Source organism: Pinus tabuliformis, chromosome 5_2 (assembly GCF_031772625.1).
Source record: "Pinus tabuliformis cultivar Carrire ecotype Pingquan chromosome 5_2, CPIR1, whole genome shotgun sequence".
NCBI lineage: Eukaryota > Viridiplantae > Streptophyta > Pinopsida > Pinales > Pinaceae > Pinus > Pinus tabuliformis.
The window spans coordinates 481,842,730-481,860,493 of NC_142306.1; the positions used below are offsets into that span (position 1 = coordinate 481,842,730).

The 17,764-nt window shown below is 40.9% G+C and overlaps 1 protein-coding gene across 8 annotated transcripts in view; it reads right to left on the reverse strand.

Annotated features, from left to right (window-relative positions):
- Positions 1-17,764, reverse strand: part of LOC149159758 (golgin candidate 3-like) — a 376,835-nt gene that overhangs the window by 168,400 nt on the left and 190,671 nt on the right. For 6 of the 8 annotated variants that reach the window (XM_089436562.1, XM_089436560.1, XM_089436558.1 and 3 more), the window contains one exon: positions 5,824-5,940. The exons of the other annotated variants lie outside the window; for them this stretch is intronic. In XM_089436562.1, the coding sequence (XP_089292688.1) occupies positions 5,824-5,940 (117 nt within the window). The remainder of the gene's footprint in view (positions 1-5,823; positions 5,941-17,764) is intronic. 8 annotated transcript variants of the gene reach the window in all.

The window sequence follows — 17,764 nt, forward strand, 5'->3', positions numbered from 1 at the left end:
TGGTCTCATTTGTTCATCTTAATATCCTTGAGTTGATTCTTTAAAGAAAGAATTTGACTCAAGTTGTTCATCTGATACATTTCAGTCAGCTTATCATACATTTCTTCGGATTTCTTCAAGTTGGAGACACCAGTGATGAGATGGTATGCAAGGGAATCAAGGATAATATTTTTAGCCTTGACTTCTCCTTTCTTGTATCTAGCCTTGATAGCAGCATTATAGTTTTCTGTTGGTTTTGCTACCTCTACTTCAAGATACTCTAGTACATCATGTTCCTTAAGAGTAATATCCAATCTTGCCTTCCAAGGGAAGAAATTTGAAGCATCAACAACTTCTCTTCATTCTTCAAGTAAGAAGAAGACATCGTGATCTACTCAAACAAATTTCAGCAGCAAATAGAAGGGGAAGCAAGTGATATTTCAGCAGCAAATAGAATGGATAGCAAGTGAAATTTCAGCAGAAAATGAGCAGCAAATAGAAGGGACAACAAGTGATATTTCAAAATAAAATGAGTAGCAAAAAGAATGGACAAGAAGTGATATTTCAGTGGAAAATGAGCAGCAAAATAGAAGGGACAGCAAGTGATATTTCAGCAGAAAATGAGAAAGGACAGCAAGTCTTCTTGGGCTTGTCTTCACCCAGGCTTTGATAGTAAAATGCAGATACAACATAAACATAAATCGCAGAAGACAAGCCAAGCCAAGAGGACACAAGATGTGGCGCTAGCCAGGGATAAACCCCAATGTGGGGAAACCCTTGATCAATTATTCTTTTATGTTCTTCAATAGTTCAGCAGAGAGAAAGAGATAGTACATATACATCAGAAGTCAACCTTTTGACTTATCTAAATAAGAGCAGAGATCTTCTCTAAGAAGATAGCATATGAGATAGCTAATCTGAGCTAAGTAGAAGGCATACTGCTTCCACTGATCCAAGGTGACTCCATCACCATGCTACTCCTCACTATGCTACACTCAATCATCATGCTGGACCTCATTACCATGCTGCACACATCATACTGCTGCACCTTATCATCATGCTGCAGCTCCCTGTGTTGCATCCAATCACAGAGCTGCTCTCATCACTGTGTTGCTCCCATCACTGAGTTGCACCCAATGTTACACCCATCATGCCGCATCCATCATGGCATCCAATATGCTGCAACCATCAGCCATTGCACTCACCAGTCTTAGTTGCTTGCTATGGCTTACAGTCTAGCAGAGCAGCTAGACTCCTTTAACAGGTCCAAGGTGTAGTCTCCTAACAGTCCTCAAAATCTGCCTAGATTTGACTGCAATTGATCTCCAAGGAAAGATCGTTGCCTTCCCTATTCAGAGTAGCCGTCAAGCCCTTAACAATGACTGAATTGTCTATGCTCTCTTCTTATTACAGTGGCATACAGTAGTCCTTAGAACATGATTATGACAGCCTATAGAGTGACTGACATCCTTCCAGCAAGAGCTCACTCAAACCTCCTACTAGCAAGCAATTCAACCCTTTAATTTGACCCCTGAAACAGCTCTCAAATGTACACGTTGATCAGTCTCTTTGTTGTTGTGGTTGAGGTTCTTTTGACTACTGAAATAAGCCTCCTTTGATTGCGATCAGATCTTCCTTTCACAGCAGCTATACCTCTCCCTTAATGGCTGCTAGGACTCTCCTCCTACTACGACTAGAACATCTTTCATAGACAGCGTTTAGGGCTGCCTTGATTTAGATCAGCAGATAAGGTATCTCCCTTTAGGTTTGCGTTTAGGCAGTGGGGCTTCCTCATGACAGCGAAGTCTTTTACAAGTTAAGACCTCCTTTGACTGCGTCCTTGATTCTTTTAGCATAGCAGACGAGGGCATGGCATATCCCTCTTAACAGCATCCATAGGGCTGCAAACATCCTCCTAATTTCTGCGGCTAGGGCTTCCTTTAGGGCTCCTTGGATAGCATTGAAACTCCCTTAGATAGGAGACCCTTTTCTTGGCTATGTTGAGGGCTTACACTTTACTGCCCCTCTTGACTGCGGCTAGGACATGTCCAAGACTCTTCCTTCTCATGGCAGCGTTTAGATCTAGGGCATGCCTTCTCCATGACAGCGTTGAGCTAGGGCATCCTCTTCTTAGGGCTACGTAGTCTCTTAAGATCTCTTCCTCCCACCAAAAACCCAAAGACAAGTGGAGAGGAAGAGATCACAAGAAGAATGTGTGTCTAAATGACTTTCAAGGCACCTCTATTTATACTAAAACATTGAACGCAAGTGGGAGCAATTTGGTTGCTAGCCGACCTTGACGAATTGTCCCATAACACAAATAAATTCATATCTCCATGAATACTTATCGGAATCGGATGATCTTTAGATCAATCCTACACCTCTCGATGAGAGGAATCCAAGAAAAATATCAATTGGCATAAATAAGATGACCCACATGGAGTTTGGCCCTAGTTTCCAATTTTAACATGAGATGATGACATGCAATTGTTGAGCGAGCGATTTTCTCAAGAGCAATAGAATCAATTAGATTGAGGAGAAGAGAGAAGAATGCAGCAGGGAATTTCAGGAGAAAAATTCAGGGACGCTGAAGTTAGGAGAGAGAAGTTGAGTCAGCTGAAGAGAAGGGTCAAAATATCCAGAGGCCGAATTTTTCAAGTGCACAAGGGTCGTACGAGAGAAAAGAGAGGCCGAATTGTTGGTGAGGGAGGCAAAACTTCCAGAGGTTGAGCTTCTTCGGTCATACCGATTTCTAGGGGCTGATTTCCTTGAGGCCAATTTTTCCCAACGGGGTCAAGTTTCAGGTTCCAAGCAGTTGTATTTTTCTATGTATTCTTTGTTGGTCTAGGCCCAAATTTTCCTGAGAAATTTAATATGAAGGAAGATTGTGTTGGGCACAAATTTGCATTTGTATTTTTTTGTGTATTCTTTGTTGGTCTAGGCCCAAATTTTCCTGAGAAATTTAATCTGAAGGAAGATTGTGTTGGGCACAAATTTGTTGTAGTGTAATTGATTTCCTTCTTTTGCTTCTACTGCATTTTAATTTCTAAAAGTTTATATACCAACGTGTTTGTTTTATCAGCAATTTTGGAAATATTTGAGATAAATATTGTCTGGGTTTTTAATAAATTGTTGAAGTAAAATAAATCAGATCTGGTATAAAAGAATTAGCACAAGCTATCAAGTTAAACTATAGTTGTTTGACTATATTGAGGCCCTCACATTAGAATAGTACTCATCAGTTTTCCAGCATTTGGTTCAATTCTTTTATTACTTGCCATAAGATGCGTCTAAACTATTGCATGGTTTACAGGGAATCACTCAACTTATTCTTAGCTATGGAAAAGGCAACTCACAGATGATAAATAGAAGCGTGACAAAGATTGCATTTATTAAACAAAGGAATACCCATCAAGAATCAGTAGTATGCCTTTGAGGAATATTTGTAAGCAACTAAATAGCTATGTTGCACGGGTTCGCGAACCCGGGGGTGGGGTTCTCGAACTTGTCCCGGGTTCTCGTCCCCAAGTACCAGATTCAGGTATGGGTGCTTCTGAGAAGAACCCATAAGAACCGGGTTCTTCATTAAAAACAATTGGGTTCTTTTGTCTTGACAGGTACAGAGAACCCTGATCATGGGTACTTGGAACCCCAAAATCAGGTTCTTTTGGGTTCTTTGGGGTTCATTTTAATTTTATTTTTTAATTTTTAATTAATTTAATGTGCTTCCCCTAATATTCTAGGTAGCTAGTTCATATTGCAAGAGGAATTGGAGTACTTATGCCTTTATCCATTCCGTAAAGAGAAATATGTTGGGCTCCAAGAAGGCAGAGAACTTAGTGTATGTTTTCATAGCACATTTTGTCTCATATCTCGAAAAGACCCTGGGTACAAGGAGGGTCCTTTCAAGAGATGGGACCAATACACAAATGATGCTATGTGTGTAGACGAGGAGATACAACCAAATGGCCTTATTGAGCTACCTCCAGTTGCAAGAGCCTCAAGATGAGAGTGATTCCTACCTGGAGAGCATGCTAATTGAAGATCTGAGTGATGCTAATGACATAGATGTTGATGACATGGCTTGAGGAAGCCATTGTTCACTATTAGCAATTTTTATTTTAGTATTTTAAAATTTCCTATTTCTTGTTTGGAGATGCCTTGGGACAAATTTTGAATGTAGTATGACAATGGACATATATTATGATTCTTATTAATATGTAAACTCCAATTTTCACTTGATATCAAACTAGAAACTTTGAAATTTCATTGTGAATGTTGAAATGTTCAATGATGTGCGTGTTCAAATATTTAAAGTTTAAATCATAAATATTTTAGTTTTCTTGTTTAAAGTTGAAAAATATACAAACTCATACATATTATAATTTATAAAATATAATATTTATATATTATATATATAAATTATAATATACTCCCGATGAACCCACACATCCTGTTTCAAAAAACGACATCCCCGTCCCCGTCCCCATCCCTGAACCCACGTTTCCTGGGAACATAGCTAAATCAGCCTATAATTGTTTTCACTCTGCAATGGTCCTTACAAAAGAAAAATATTTGTATGGCCACATATATAGGGTCAGTTTTAATCCATGATCCAAAATTCTGATCTATAAAATATGAGAAACTGGTACAAAATGCAGTCATTCACTCATTTCCTGTACAAAAATCTTGCAAAACATTTTTGTGATGTATCCGGGCAATTTCTTGAAAAGAAAGAGTACTTCCAGGCTCAAATTGCACTTATTGTTAATTTGTCTCCCAAGTGGAGTGGGACCACCCACAAAGACAACACATGGGAAAAAAGCAACAGAAAACATGGTAAAAAAAAGTAAAACAAAAGAAAAGGATATGTTGTTTATGAACAGATAAAGGATTTTTCAAATATTTATGAATATTTAAGAATTTATATAAAATATTAAAATGTAATACCTGTGTTTCCCAAAATTTTAACTACATTCGTATGTCCACGGCTGAGTACAAGCTAGAATCTTAAGCTCTGCATAATTTAATTGAATTTAATTCAATTTAAATATTAATATCCATGGTGGCCTAAGATGACAATGAGTTTGCCAACAGGGCTACAGTTCACTGGTAAGGTCATTGGAGTATTGATCCACCCACCAGGGTCCCGATCCTGCCGCAGCCTCCCCTGCCCAAATCGCAAGTCAAAAAAGGGTAAAGCAGGGTGCAAGCCCTGAGCAACTTTGGTAGAATAGATACCCCTCAGACATGGCACCAAAGGCAAAGGAAGTCCATGTTATGTAGTGCAGCCCCCAAACTCAGGCAAGTTTCTCTAAGCAACTAATGAAAAAATAAAAGGCAATAAGACTGCGACAAAGCAATGACGAGTGTGTACACTGGGAGTGCCAAAAGCATCTATGGCAAAGAAGTGATAGAGAGGTGTACATGAGATGTAATAAAGTAGTTTGTATATGATATAATGAAGCAAAAGAAAAACCAAATGGGCAGACACAAGCACACATTCCAATATTGGACGACCCACAGATTGACCTGCGAGATGAAATCTTATAACCTGGAACTAATAGCATTGGTACCAGATTGCAACAACCTAACATGGAAATTATGTCCCGTGGGTCATTCTGATCTTATGAATGTTAATAAACAATCCTTCCACATTTTAAAACAATGCAAAAAAAACTGCATGGTGATGAACAGAAGTTGCCATCATAGGGTGGATCCTCAAATGAGTAGCACACATGAATTCTTACAAGAAATTGCAATGTCATTACGTTAAAAACAAAACACGCATCTATCTTCAAAAAATCAAATGCAGCTTCAGGCTCCAAATTCGACAGTGAGTACCTGCTTGTCATATATTAATTTCATATCTGACATAGGAGCTGACCCATCACCATATTCTCTTTCTAGCACCTGTTTTTGGTGGCTCTTCAAGTGATTTATGAGTCCATCCTTCTCTGTCTACATGGCATGCATATCATCAGACCAGAGTGATACTCCGAATTGAAATGCAAAAAGGGGGCTATAGCACAGTATACTGACCTATTGTTTTAGGAAATCAGACATAATGATCAGTCTATTCTTATGCAAATTTTATGGCACACATCTATTCATTCATACATAAAGAGGTTATCAAATGTAATACCTAATAATTAAACTTGCTAGTCAACTTCAATTGATCACAGGCTGTGAGAGGTGTAAGAAAAGACAGGAGGAAAGAAAATGGTAACGTCCAGCCAAAAATGGCTAATGACAGTGCAAAAGTACATTATGTTATTCCATTGGTATTGGCACCACGGGGAACAGTCCCCATGCCTCATCTAAGTAAAGCTATGAACTAATTAAGTGAAAATAAAACTGTAAGCACAAATTCAAAGACACTCTATATGTCAGTTTTTGGCTCCATTGAATGTCTGAAAGTGAGACTGTTAATTTTAGGTATGTTCTATGCTTCGAGCAATTTACTTCAAGTTTTCACATTAGTTCAATATCAATTCCAGATTAGCAATCACATCAGCATGATAGTAAAGTGCAGATAGAACATAAACATAAACATCAGAAAACAAGCCAAAACAAGAGGACACATGTGGCACCAGCCAGGGACAAACCCCAATGTGGGGAAACCTTTGATCAATTCTTCTTATATTCTTCAATAGTTCAGCATAGAGAGAGAGAGAGAGAGATAATACAAATACATAAAACTGAGATTTTATGACAGCAGTAACAAAATCACCATTCCACTAATGATGACAGTTCGGAGATGCAATCCTAAATTCCCATGACAGTCTTCAACCAATGATAGTACTGTTGCATGTCCCTTGACAGTGAGAAGCTGCTGATTTGATGAGGGCACCTGTGGCTGTACTAATCTTCCTTCATAATCTCCCAACTGTCCAATAGAGCAGCTCTAAGAAACCCTTGCTATGATGCTATGGCCTAGCACATAGTAACACAGAAGTAACTGTCTTTATAACAGATATATAGTCATCATCAATGCTTCAGAATATTAACATCCAATCTGCAATTGAAGCCAGCCCTACAAGGTCTGAGATAAGTCTGAGTGCAGACTCCTTCACCACACAGGTTTACCTCATTGTTGATAATATCGGCGATATATCGGCGATATTCGAAAATATCGCGATATTTTCGGCAAAACGATATATCGCCGAGAAAATATCGCGATATTTTCTGTTTTGATAATATCGCGATATTTTCAAAATATCGGCAAATATCGGAAAATATCGGCAAAATATCGCGATATTTTGAAAATATCGGCAAAATATCGGCTATATTTAAAAATTTGAAAAAATTATTTTTTATGCTTGCCGATATTTGCCGATATTTTTCCGATATTTTCGCCGATATTGCCGATAAGATATTTTCTGGACCCTCGCCGATATTTTGCCGATACCGATATTTTCAACACTGGTTTACCTTATGACTGTGACTTCCACTTGCAAGCATTCCCATACCTGGAACAGCCTTTATCATAGTGCTAACATCTACAGCAGTGAGCTATCACCTACAGCTATCTGACTATGCTTATTCTTGATGTGCTGAAGCCTGAAGCTTCCTTTGGCTGTGACTTAGCAACCCTTCTAGCTGTGGATGAGAGACAGTTCATATGTCTTCCATTAGCCTGCGGCCAGACCTCCTCATTGCTGCTAAGGTTTCTCCTTTCAGCGAATAATGGTTTTACCTAGGCCTGCAGGCTAATGGTTTCACGAATTATCAAGTAACATAAATAAATTCATATCTCCATGAATGCATGTCGGAATCGAATGATCTTTAGATCAATCCTACACCTCTCGATAAGAGGAATCCAAGTAAAATATCAGCTGCCATAAATAAGTAGACCCACATGGAGTTTGGTCCTAGTTGCCAATTTTAACACTCCCTCTCAACCAAGGAGAACTCCATCTGCTAATCCATCTGCCAATCCGTACTATCTCAGCCATCAGTGCCCTGCACTACTCTGCTGAACTATGAAGAAGAAGAAGTGATCAAGAATGTATCATACCATTCTCTACTGACTTGAAGTCAGTCTCATATAAAGAGAGTGTCTCATACCACTCTTATTGATCCGAAATCAGTTCCAAATGGAGTGTAGCATACCACTCTTACTGATCTGAAATCAGTTCCAAATAAAGAGAGTGTATCATACCACTCTCACTGACCCAAAGTTAGTTCCAATTGATCCCATATCAATATTATCCCAACATAGGGAGTACGGTACTACACGATGCGTCCATCAGTAGTACTATGGTCCCTATCCTCATTTCCGTACTCATTGGCCAGATAAGAGGTACTTCCCATGAGTCCCAGACTGCATGGGTAGGATGTCTCAGCAGGAGAAGGATGAACCACTCATCCTGCCTACATGTCGCCATGGGGTATCCCAGGGGAAGGATGAACCACTCATCCTGCCTACATGTCGCCATGGGGTATCCCAGGGGAAGGTTGAACCACTCACCCTGTACACAACAAATTACTCGGGGAAGGCTGAACCACTCACCCTATGATTGTGTCTCGGCAAGAGAAGGATGAACCACTCATCCTGCCTACATAGCAAACCACTAGGGGAAGGCTAAACCACTCACCCTATGGTTGCTCATTGCTCCAAGAAGTACCCCCAAGCCCCCCAGAGCTCCTAGAGCTCAATGTCCTTATCATACAGGACCATCAACAAAGAGTCTCTCCACGACTCCTAGTCATTCTCAGAAAGTCAAGAATTTGACCTTTCCTAGGGGCTTTGTCAGAATATCGACGACTTGCTCATCAGTCCCAATGTGATGGAGCCTTATTGCTCGCCATTGTACCATATCCCGGATAAAGTGGTACTTGATGTCTATATGCTTGGAGCGATCATAGAATACGAGATGCTTTAAAAATCGAATCCCACTCTGGTTGTCACAAAAGATCACAATGGTATCTAGCACGTGTCCAAACAGCTCACAGAAGAGCTTCCACAACTAGACAGCTTCACATGAGGCCATACTCATAGCTTTGTATCTGACCTCATCAGTGCTCAAAGTAACTGACTTCTGCTTCCTGCTCATCCAGGATATCGAAGAAGAACCCAAAGAGAACCAGCACCCAGAAGTGCTCTTGCGATCCTCCACACTGCCTACCTAGTCAGCATCAGAATAATCATGAAACTTCTCATTTTCGACTGTGTATCTCAATCCGTGAGAGATTGTGCCCTGAAGATATCTCAAATGATTCTTGGCACCAATCCAGTGAGGCTCAACCATATATGGGCTCAACATGCTAACTGCAAAACATATATTCGGACGGGAGTTTACCAAGAACATCAATGCTATTATGAGTTTATAAAACTCAGAGGCATTTCCCAAATCAGGGTCAGCATCACTACCGTATAACTACTTAAAGTTAGGCTCCATCGAGGTAGTCACGGGCTTGTAGTTCACCATTCCAAATCTGGAATCCAACTCCCTCTTACTTTTGCAAATGAGAGGGTCTGCACCTGCCAGAATGAGGTCGTCGTCATAAGGTACCAGTATGAGAGGTCTATCATCCACAACCTTAAAGCAATGGTTTGGATTGGCTTCACTCCTAGTGAATCTCAGCTTCATCAGATAGCTATCAATCCTCTCATACCAAGCTCTGGGTGCTTGCTTTAAATCATAGAGAGCTTCCTTCCCCCTGCATTCATGAGATTCTCGATCATTAATCTCAAACCCCTCGGATTGTTCCACATCTGTGGTCTTGCTATTGCATGAGGGGAATGGTCCCCTTGTAAGATTTCCTTCAATACATCTCAGACATGTACCTTCATGCTCTTCTCTGAGTTCAGGCATCCCTTTCACCATCTGATTCACATCGGGTAGGCCCTTACACTGAAGATGGGCAGAGCTCTGGTGCCATTGAAGAGATGTGTCACATGACATGGTCCCCAATGGACTTCCTACAACTTGATACAAAGTGCCAACCCAGAACCCAAGAGTAAAAGCATCTTTAAAATTCCTTTTTCAAGCACGTACCTTTCCATCGATGAATTCCACCTTGAAACCTTTGACTTCCATTGCCAAAATGGACACGAGGTTCTTCTTGAGATCAGAACTTCTTGTAAATGAATCGTGTTACCCTCATTCAATTGAAGGGTAACATTCCCTACACCCTTTCCGGGATAGGTGGCATTGTCTCCAAGAATAATCTTCACGATTGTCCCCTTCTCTAACAAATTAGAGAGAGCTTCCTTGTATTTGATGAATTGCCTTGAAGCACTACTATCAATAAGCTAGTTTCCCAATAAGTCCGAAGGAGAGTTAGTGAAGAGGGCAGACATAAGATAATACTGCTCTTGCTTATTAGAAACAACATTTGATTCTTCATACCTAGAGTTCCTTGCTTTCTTGAAGAGTCGACCATTTCCTCAATGACCTGCATTCCTTTTTCCTTTGCCATTGTACCTGTCATTCCTTCGATCATTGAAGATGCCCCTGGAATGATTGTTACCATCATTAAGTGATGTGTCCCTTCTATTTGGACACTCCTTCGCATAATGCCTAAACTTATTGCAAGCAAGGCATCTGCCTTTCCTTCCACCCTTAGTGTACTTGTTCTTTGTAGCAGCTGGGGAATTTGATGGAGGCTCAGGGATTTTACCCTTCACGAAATCCAGCACTTCTAGCTCTTCCAATGTCAGATTTAGAGACATCTTCCATCCATGATGGACTTTTACGGAGCTTATCTTTAGCCAGCAAGAGGGATGAGGGACCTATTGAGTCTTTGACCTTGTCAAACTACCTTTGGTGATTGGTCTTTCACTCTTGCTTGGGCTTTGTCTTCACCTCAACTCTGATACCATGTTAATTTTAGGTATGTTCTATGCTTAGAGCAATTTACTTCAAGGTTTCACATTAGCTCAATATCAATTCCAAATTAACAATCACATCAGCATGATATTAAAGTGCAGATAGAACATAAACATAAACATCAGAAAACAAGCTAAGACAAGAGGACACAAGATGTGGCACCAGCCAAGGACAAACGCCAATGTGGCGAAACCCTTGATCAATTCTTCTTATATTCTTCAATAGTTCAGCAAAGAAAGAGATAGTACAAAATTCAAATACATAAAACTGAGATTTTATGACAGCAGTAGCAAAATCATCATTCCACTAATGATGACAATTCGGAGATGCAATCCTAAATTCTCATGACAGTCTTCAACCAATGATAGTATTGTTGCATGTCCCTTGACAGTGAGAAGCTACTGATTTGATGAGAGCACATGTAGTTGTACTAATCTTCCTTCATAATCTCCCAACCGTCCAATAGAGCAGCTCTAAGAAACCCTTGCTATGATGCTATGGCCTATGGCCTAGCACATAGCAACACAGAAGTAACTATCTTTATAACAGATATATAATCATCATCAATGCTTTAGAATATTAGCATCCAATCTGCATTTGAAGCCAACTCTACAAGGTCTAAGATATGTCTGAGTGCAGACTCCTTCACCACGCAGGTTTACCTTATGACTGTGACTTCCACTTGCAAGCATTCCCATACCTAGAACAGCCTTTATCATAGTGCTAACATCAAAAGTAGTGAGTTGTCACCTACAGCTATCTGACTATTCTTATTCTTGATGTTCTGAAGCTTCCTTTGGTTATGACTTAGCAACCCTTCTAACTATGGATCAGAGACAGTTCATAGGTCTTCCATTAGCCTATGGCCAGACCTCCTCATTACTACTAAGGTTTCTCCTTTCAGCGAATAATGGTTTCACCTAGGCATGTGTTTAGGGCACTTTTAGGACAGCGGATAGGAGCCTCTTCTTAGGTCTCCTTGTTAGTGGCTAGATGCTCCCTTTTACTATGTATTAAGACCTCCCCTTTATTGCATATACGTGCCTTTTTTGCAGCATATAAAACACTCAATGACTGCGTCTTAGGGCACCCTTAAGTGTTGTGGTTAGGAGCCTCCTCTAACTACTATGAATCTCCTTAGATAGCATGTAAGGGGCACCCTTAATTGCGGATTAGGGGAGTGCGTCTAGGGCTAGGACAGTAGCCAAATTTTTGTGGCTAAGACACTTCCTAACTGCGGCTAGGGTAAGGTTTGATCCCTCCATGAGCTCCTTTAGGTCAACGTAGATCCCTTCCATAGCTTCACTGGCCTGTCTTCTTTGCTGCGGCTAGGGCAGCCTCCTTTCCTCCAGCGTCTAGGGCTTCTTCCTCCTAGATTTCTCTTACACTAAAACCCAAGAAAAGTGGAGAGAAATGAAGAGAGAGGTGCGTGTTGAAATGACTCTCAAGTCTTCTCCTTTTATACTAAAATGTTGAGCACATGTGGGGTTTATTTGGTTGCTCACCAACCTTGACGAATTATCTTATAACACATAAATTCATAACTCCATGAATACTTATCGGAATCGGATGATCTTTAGATCAATGTTACACCTCTCGATGAGAGGGATCCAAGGAAAATATCAGCTGCCATAAATAAGATGACCCACATGGAGTGTGGCCCTAGTTGCCAATTTTAACACTCCCTCACAACTAGGGAGAGCTCCATCCGCTGATCCATATGTCCGACTGTACTATCTTTGGCATCAGTACCCTACACTGCTCTGCTGAGCTCTGCTAAGCTCTACTTTGTTCTGCCCTGCTCTACTGAGCTCTACTTTGCTCTGCTCTGCTCTATTGATCTCTGCTATGCTCTGTTGATCTCTGCTCTGCTCTGCTGGACCATGAAGAAGAATTGATCGAGAATTTCTCATACCATTCTCTACTGACCCGAAGTCAGTTTTATCGATCCCAGATCAATATCACAAGAAAGTCTCAAACCAATCATACTGATTCCAGATCAATTTCATTGATCCTAGATCAATGGAGGTTTTCCTAGCATAGGGAGTACGGTAGATACAATGATGCGTCCATCGATAGTACTATTATGGTCCCTAACCCCATTTCCCTTCTCATTGGCGAGATGAGAGGTACTTCCCATGAGTCCTAGACTGCATGGGTAGGATGCCTCGACAAGAGAACCATTCATCCTATCCCTCTGTCGCCTTAGGGTATCACAGGGGAACGCTGAGACATTCACCATGTACATAGTGCACCATTAGGGGAGGGTGAGTCGCCCTATGGTCACGTGTTACTCTAGTAAGTACCCCAAGCCCCCCGGAGCTCCCAGAGCTCAATGCATGCAACATGCAGGACCCTCATAAGAGGGTCTCTCAACGACTCCAAGTCATTCGAGAAAGTCACAAATTTGACCTTTCCCCGGGGCGTTGACAGAATGTCTGCGACCTGTACATCAATCCCAATGCGATGGAGCCTCCTCGCTCATCGACATACCATATCCCTAATAAGGAAGTATCTGATGTCTATCTACTAGAGCAATCATAGAATACAGGATTCCTCGACAATCGAATCCCCCCTAGTTGACACAGAAGATCACAGTGGTATCCATCATGTGTACAAACAGCTCACTAAAGAGCTTCATATGAGATCATCCTCGTAGCTATGTATTCGGTCTCGGCGATGCTTATAGCAACCGACTTCTTCTTCCTACCCATCCATGATATCAAAGCAGAATCCAAAGAGAACTAGCACTTAGAAGTGCTGTTGCGATCCTCCACACTGCCTACCTAGTCAGCATTCGAATAATCATGTAGCTTCACATTTCCGGGAGTGTATCTCGATTCATGAGAGATTGTGCCCCGAAGATATCTCAGAAGATTCTTGGCACCAATCTAGTGAGGCTAACCATATATGAGCTCATCATGATAATTGCAAAACATATGTCCGAACGGAAGTTCACCAAGAACATCAATGCGAATGAATTTATGAAACTCAGAGGCATTTCCCAAATCTGGTCCAGCGTCACTACCATATAACTTTTGAAAGTTATGATCCTCGAGGTAGTCACAAGCTTGCAGTTTACCATTCCACATCTGGAATCCAACTCCCTCTTACTTCTGCAAATGAGAGGGTCTACACCTGTTAGAAATAGGTCGTCCTAAGAAGGTGTCGATATGAGAGGTCTATTATCCACAACCTTCAAGCAATGGTTTGGATCGGCTTCACTCCTAGTGAATCTCAACTTCATCAGACAACTATCAATCCTCTCATACTACGCTCTGGGTGTTTTGCTTCAAGCCATAGAGGATTTTCTTCCACCTACATACATGTGTTAATCAAGGTTATCATTGATGTCAATATGGCAGTGTTTGTGATGGAAAATTCTTGTGATCATAATGTTGCCCATGAAGGATGCAAGTATTGAATACAGACGTAATAGAAATAGTGGAACCGAGGAGGAAAGCTAAACAGTAAGAGGAAGAAGTCATTGAAAGCCAGTAAGAGAAGAGAAGCAATTTATCGAAAACAGTTTATAGGGAGTTAAGATATCGGCGCTTTATCAGAGAAATTATATTGTTGCGTTATCGGTGGTTCTATTATATTAAGTTATGTAAACACTACTCAAACCCCCAATTGCAACATAATGGAGTCAAGAAATGAACGACAGAGATCAAACCCATGTGCTTGCGAAAGGTGAATCACGGAAATTGATCTGGATCGTCAAATCCGTTAGATCGACGGATATTAGTGGCGAAAGAAGAATGGCAGAGGAATAGATCTGGATCGTCAGATTGACAGATCTGTTAGATCGATGGTGATTAGCAACTACGGGGGTAGGAAAGTACGGATTTCCTTGATCGTGGCTGAAGTCCCGCACTCAATCCTAACCGTCGATCTCATATTCAACTCTTAGATCACAGTCAACTGTGGGGGTTAAGGCCGTTTTAATCCATGTGCCAGTCGAAGTCCCACAAACCATAGATTGCAATATAATACGCGGACCCGATAGCTCCATTAGAACATAGCTTTATGTAGTATCGCGTCCAGACATCGGGGAAGTTACGCAAATCATAAGAGTTGTCACCATCGGACCGACGATTGCGATAAGACTTGTGAACCCAACCACCGATTGCGATAATATTGTGGTCCCAATGGATTCACTAAAAATAGTTCATTGAATATTGCATCCGCTCCATCGGAAGACAAAGCATGTGCACACTTGTAAAACCTCTGATTTTTATGAAGTTGTGATTGCAAGATTAAAGGAATGACTCCGATTCTCATGAAATTGCAATTGCGGGATTAAAGGTGATGACGTGGCATGTGGGACCTCCATGTGGGTATAGCATCTCATATATGGTTTCCGTGAATAATCAAGTCTATGGATAAAAGACTCCAATATATATTTTTAATATACAAGTCGGCCTCCCTCCAATAGACATGTCCTTTGATCATTTGTGAAACTCGTATAAAAACAAGTTAAAACGCTTCAGTTCTAAGTATCTATCTCGGGCTTAAAAATAGACCATAAAGAAGTTCACAACTCGTGAACTTGAAGAGACAGAGGATGCCAAAGGAACAGTAGAAAGAAAGCCGAAGGTCGAGCGAGCGATAAAGGAAGCCAAAGGTTGAGCAAACAAATGTGGAAACCGAAGGTCGAGTGAGCGAAGAAAGAAGCCAAAAGGTCCAGCAGACGAAAAAGGAAGCCAAAGGTCGAGCGAACGAAAGTGGAAGCCGAAGGTCGAGTAAGCGAAGAAGGAAGCCGAAGGTCGAGTAAGCGAAGAAGGAAGCCGAAAGGTCCAGCAGAAGAAGAAGGAAGCCGAAGGTCGAACATTCTGTTGACTGGGTTATTTATTGAAAAGCTCGGACCTGTGTTTGATAGTGATTGAGATAACAGTTCAAAAGGATGCTTTGCGGATCTAAGAAGATTATCTGAGTATGAACAGGGTTGTTTTTAATTGAACACACAATATGAAACTGCGACAGTCACTCCTCTAAAGAAGTCACTCCTGAAGCAGTCACTCCTGAAGCATTTATCGTGATAGTGAGAACAGAGGCTTGAAACAGAGAGTTGTTTTTGTGCAGAGCTTAGTGCAGTTCATTATAGACACATTGAAGTTGCGTGAAAACTATTGTACATCATGATGGCTATTTGAAATCATCATGAGGTAACTTTGCAAACTCTGTTTGGGCAATATGAAGAATTGTGAAGACTCCTTCATATGAAGACAGGTTGTCATTGATGTAGCAGTGAAGCTATAGATTGACAGAACACAGTGAAGAAGATTTCGAGAGCAGTGTAATACAATCAAAACATTTCTTGACAAGATAGGGTCGGAGCCCTTGGGGTTGGTGCCTCAGAATTGGAAGGATTGGTGTCCTTGGAGTTGGTGTTCCTAAATCCAAGGTTGGTGCCTTGACAAGATAGGGTTGGATCCCTTGGGGTTGGTGCCTCAGAATTGGAAGGATTGGTGTCCTTAGAGTTGGTGCTCCTAAACCCAAGGTTGGTGCCTTAACAAGACAGGGTTGGTGCCCTAGAGGTTGGAGCCTCACAAAAAGTCCAAGTTGGTGCTTGGCAACAGGTTGGAGCCTGTGAGATTGAAGATCAGTGTCTTCATCAAGGGTTGGAGCCCTATATATATATATATATATATATATATATATATATATATATTGTACCTTATTTATTGTAAAGATTATATTAATAAAAGCATTTATTCCTATTGTTCATTTTGTGTTCTAAATATAAATGATTTAACTGGTAAAAATAACAATTGAAAAGGAATATTGATTCACCCCCCCTCTCAGTATTTCCAACAACATGAGATTCCTGATCATGAATCTCAAACCCCTCAGGTTGTTCCAAACCTGTGGACCTGCTACATGAGGGGAATGGTCCCCTTGTAAGATTTTCCTTCGGTACATCTTAGACATGTACCTTCATGCTCTTTTTGAATTCAGGCATCCTTGTCACCATCTGACTCACATCGGGTAGGGCCCCATAAAGTAGATCTCCGGTGCTATAAATGAGATGTGTCAACTGACATGGTCCCCAATGGACTTCCTGCAACTTGATACAATTTGCCAACCCTGAACCCATGATTAAAAGCATCTTTGAAAATTCTACTTTCAAACATGTGTCTTTCCGTCGATGAATGCCACCCTGAAGCCTTTGACTTCCATTGCCGAAATGGACACCGGGTTCTTCTTGCGATCAGGTACATAAAGAGATTCTCGTAAATGAATCAAGTTACCCTCATTCAATTGAGGGGTAACATTCCCTACACCCCTTCCAAGATAGGTGGCATCGACTCCAAGTATAATCCCATGAATGTTTCCATCTCTACCAAATTAGAGAGAGCACCCTTCTATCTAATGAAGTGCCTTGAAGCACTACAATCAATAAGCCAGATTCCCAAAGAGTCTGAAGGAGAGGGCCAATACAAGATAACGCCTCTTTATCTTATCAGAAACAATATTTGATTCTTCATACCTGGGGTTCCTTGCTTTCTTTGAAGAGTTGACTATTTCCTTGATGCCTTGCATTACCTGTCATTCCTTCGATCATTGAAGATGTCCCTAGAATGATTGTCATCTTCATCAAGTGATGTGTCCCTGCTATTTGGACACTCCTTTGCATAATGGCCGAACTTATTGTAAGTAAGGCATTTGTCTTTCCTTCCACCCTTAGATCCGGACTTCCTATTGAAGTGATCTGTAGGCCATCAGAAGCTTTTGTTGCATCATTTTGATAATATTCTCTGCTTCGACTCCACCCTTGGTGAATTTGAAGAGGGATGAGGAATCCATTGATCCTTTTGTCCTTTCCCAACTGTCTTCGGTGATTGCTCTTTCACTCTTGCTTGGGTTTTGTCTTCACCTCAGCTCTGATACCATGTTAATTTTAGGTATGTTCTATGCTTAGTGCAATTTATTTCAATCTTCAC